Source organism: Cyprinus carpio, chromosome A21 (assembly GCF_018340385.1).
Source record: "Cyprinus carpio isolate SPL01 chromosome A21, ASM1834038v1, whole genome shotgun sequence".
Taxonomy (NCBI): Eukaryota; Metazoa; Chordata; class Actinopteri; order Cypriniformes; family Cyprinidae; genus Cyprinus; species Cyprinus carpio.
The window spans coordinates 17806259-17810778 of record NC_056592.1 but is presented as its reverse complement, the minus strand read 5'-3'; the positions used below and the strand labels follow the sequence as shown (position 1 = coordinate 17810778).

Below are 4520 nucleotides of genomic sequence, written 5' to 3'. Positions count from 1 at the left end.
ATCATTTTGAAAGTGTTTTGAGATGATATTTAGATATTATAACTTTATTTTAATGATTATATTATATATATATATATATATATATATATATATATATATATATATATATATATAGATATATATATATATATAGACAATTTTGGTGTGAGATTTAGTACTATTATAACATAATTTTAGAAATATTTTATACAAAATTAATTCTTATATATATATATATATATATATATATATATATATATATATATATATATATATATATATTTGCAAATATGCAATGAAAAATTATTGTCAGATGGCAACAATATTGCACAACAGATGTTACCTTAATGTTCACACATCCATTCTGATTAAACTGGAGAAATGAAAGTAATATATTATGACATTGTAAAATGTTGTAATATAAAGTGTATATGTTCTGTGATATGGCCTCTGCATCAAACCCATTTACAGCATGCTCAAAGCTTTTATCGTTCTAACTATCCCCAGCTGACCACGCAGCCATTAGCAAAGGTTGAGATCATTTATGAACAGGAAGAATACAAAAGTTTGTGGGTTTGGAAAATAGATGCTGGCTACAAATGTTTTTGTGCGGTGGATGTCCTGTATCCACGTCAAAAATATGAATAGCGTCAAAAGACCTATTGATTATGTATGAAGTGCTACTAAAACTAAAAATAACATTAAAAACTAACATTTTTCACAAGCAGTGGTTTTATAGACACCAAATTACACTTTGATGCAGGAAAAGCTTAAGAATAACAGATAAAGATTAAATGTAAAGATGAAATGAATGTACTTATAAGCAGGATATCAGTTACCAGACGTGCTTCCTCTGATTTCCATTGCTCAGGAGACTGGATGGCTGATAGTACAGGATGTACTGTAGCTTTTTTTCAGTCTAACATTCACAAGTAATTAATTAATTAATTAATTAATTAATTAATAAAATCTGCAAAAAAAAAAAAAAAAAAACTATTGCGTAGGGTTGGTTTAATTTCTATCATGCAAAAATGTGGCACCAAATTAGCAAAAGGCAAATTTGCACAATTCAAATATAATATTGTACTTTTCTTTTTAGACATGCATGTCCTTTTGGTTGAATATAGCCCTTGTTCATCTCTTATGAGTTCAATACATGTATTCAACACAATATTTTTGCTACACCGAGGATGCGGCCCTTCTCGATGCATTCCTCCACGTTGCATCCTTGTGATGCTCCACACTTCCAGAAGGCTATGAATCAAAATGGCAAGGAATAAAAATACTTTTCTAAGAAGAAATGTAAAAAATAAGTGTTTTACCCAAAGAAATATCAAATCTGTTATCATTTACTCGCCCTCATGTCATTCCAAACCTGTGTGATTTTTTTCTTCTGTGGGACACAAAAGAAGATATTTGAACCCATTTGACTTTCATGCTATGGACAGAAAAGAGACATTTAAAAAAAAAATATTTTGTGTTCTACAGAACAAAGTCATACAGGTTTGAAATGACATGATGGTGAGTAAATGATGGCAGAATTTTAATATTTGGGTGAATGAACTCCATAAGCTATGATAGATTACACAAAATGCAACATATTACAATCATACAAAAAAATGATACCAACTATGTGCTTTTGTATGCACCAGCTCCACTGCACCAGCATTATTAAAAGTTTAATAAGTCACAAGAAATATAAATAATAACAACAACAAATTCTCAGAACAGAAGTTACATTCTTGTTATTGCAACAGGCAATTCATTTGCATAATATAATGCACTTGTACTGTAATATAGATAAAAAAAAAATGTGTAGATTTCTCTTGGCATAGGAATATTTTTTCTTTAAACAATTTATTGTAAAATTTTGTGTAGATCATCATTTAAAAAGACAAAAAAGTCATGTTGATTTAGTGCAGAATTAGTTTGGTGTTGATGCATTGTTGGATAAAGCAAAAGCTACCGTAAATCCCCAAGACAGCAACAGAAAGGCATCAAGATGGTTTAAAAACAATTTTTCAATAAACAAGTCCTTATCAAAAAAGAAAAAAAATGAATGAATGAATGAAACAAATTTAACACTGTGCATAAAATAATATTCTAGCCCTTTTTTAAGGTTTTCACATGGCATTCATCATCCATCTTCTTTGTTTTCAGCTCATTACCCATTTACATCAATGCTCACAATTTTCTAGGATATCCAACTATTTATACTCTGGAAGAGAGAAAAGGAAATGAGAGAGACATTTAAGTGTATGTTCTTATTTCAACCTGCAAACAACAAACAGCTTGTTTTTTTTTGGTTTTTTTTTTATTTTTTTTTTAGAATACTGGTTGTATTTTATGTTTTATAAAAACAGAATAATAATATTGGTTGTATTTTTATAATACCATACTGACAATTTCATGTTTTCAATGTTGAGTTGGGTGGGGCATGTCCCGAATATCTACTCCACTGTCTGTGTGTGTCTGTGTGTGTGTGTGTGTGTGTGTGTGGAGACAGAGAGATAGTTTACCTGTCATCAACAGATAAATGATTATAGCTAGACCCACAACAATGGAAACGATACTAAGCAACAAAGCTAGACGCCCAAGTCTTCTGGCCCCATCATAATCTTTTGCTTGTATCATGGATCGAGACTGAAGAAGTACAGAAAGAAAGTCATGGATAAGAAAGCCTTGTAAATACATATGAGTCACATTATTAACTATTAGGGGCCCCATGAGCCACCCTAACAAAAACAGGAAGGGTTTCTTTTTACTTTGTTTTATCTGCTTTCTAAAGTATCACTAAATGTGAACTCTAAAAGTAATAAAAAGTTTAACTCCAGTGACACTACTCACCATATGAGCGAAATAAAGCGCAAACAGGTTTATTGGAACGGCCGGGCAGAAGCAGGAGATCACGGCCACCCACATGAAGCTGCATGGCTCGCGTTCTCCGGGCGTGGGCGACGACGCGCGGCTGAAACTGACTCGCGACGGAGAGCGAGGCTCCGAGGCAACGTTAACCACAGTCTGCTCATTCTGTTCCGCTTCGAGATGCTTAACGAGGTGTGTATCAGAAGGTGAGTGGTTTGATTCTGTTTTCAGCTCTTTGTCTGAGATGTAAAGAAGTTTCTGAGTATCTCCAAAATCGGTGGACTGCAGCGCGGCTCTCTCGCCCAGGGCATCTGTCGCGTGAGGGGCGTCCGTGTTAATAGCCATCTCTTACAGAATAGATCCCTTTGTGTGAGAACAACATCAAATATACACTCTTATGAAGTTATATCGATCAGCAGAAGATCTTTTATTTAACCCAACTGTTCGCAGAGCAGTTCGAGCGAGATATTCATAAATCTATTGGACATCCGTCCACTTCATCAATATTAACCACTCACGTCTCACATTGGAGATGCGAATCTGGATACTTGGCGTAAATCAATCAGTTTGCATTGGATACGACGTGAGGGGGCCCTAACGGCGCATCTGATTGGTGGATTCACACGCGTTAATTGACGCAAGCGCACGCATCTTTTCTAGGTGGATCCAGACGCTTTAATTGATTCGTTTCTGTGCGGAGCAGATTCTAATCTCAGTCACGAATATATGACTCCCCGTGAGATTAAATGCTGTTCTATGCTGACACTAATTAGTCATGTATGTCTGCAAAATGTAGTTCATGGTTATGAAAAATGAGTTTACTTAAAAAAAAAATGGATAAAAATAACCTGTAGGGAAGGTTCTGTATAGGTTACCCTTAGGTTCTCACCAAAAAAAATTAATAATTAAAACCTTACTGCAATGTTCTGGGAAGGTTGGTTTTAAGTTTCTGGGTACAAAAGCACTTACAGAGAGCATTATAGAACACCAGCACTGGGTAGATTAAGCTACTTAAAACGTGTAATCCGTTATGATTCCAAATTACATGACAAAATTGTAGCAAGTAATGTAATCCATTAGGTAATATAATCAGGACTTCTTTTTGATACTTTTAGAATATTTTTGACCTAACTCGGTTATCACACTGATTTAAATAGGATAATCTTGTACCGTTTTGATATAAAAATACAAAGAGAAGGATGCCATTCGTTGTTATTAACATCATGAAGTGAACGTGTAATTAAACATAACCTTACGTCAAGGTTTCCTTAAGGAACTGCAAGGTTCCCTTTCATAGGTCACTTCGATGCTGCGGTGACGTCACCGTATGGGAACACCTCTCGGTGTGACGAATGTCTGAAGCCCTATACCATCTCGCCAATCCTATTGGCCAAATAGCGCTTGGCACTGCCTTACGAATGCGTACGCATCGTATACCCGGGTGCCGCGCGCTATTTCGCTCAGATTTCATTTCCTTCAGGAAAGAGAATCATCTGTGCCCTGGAATCATCTCGCGTTCATAGCGGTTTCTTCGAGCAGTGCTAACCCCTCTTCGCGGACGCGATGAGCTTTCGGAAGTGCAAGGAACCGTGTACCAGGTTCATCATGAAGGGAGACACTCACGAAAGGTGCGTAGTCTGTTTGGGATTACATCACGCGCAGTCTGCGCTTAGTGG

General features: G+C 35.5%; 1 protein-coding gene across 1 annotated transcript; it reads right to left on the bottom strand.

Moving 5' to 3' along the window:
• Nucleotides 1–981: 981 nt before the first annotated feature.
• On the bottom strand, nt 982–4089 carry LOC109046354 (trafficking regulator of GLUT4 1-like). The gene is made up of 3 exons (XM_019064118.2): nt 2827–4089; nt 2499–2622; nt 982–2197 (listed from the first exon to the last, which is right to left on the bottom strand). Exons 1-3 carry the CDS (start codon nt 3187–3189, stop codon nt 2187–2189), a joined length of 498 nt encoding a protein of 165 aa, XP_018919663.1. The 5' UTR covers nt 3190–4089; the 3' UTR covers nt 982–2186.
• Nucleotides 4090–4520: the final 431 nt, after the last annotated feature.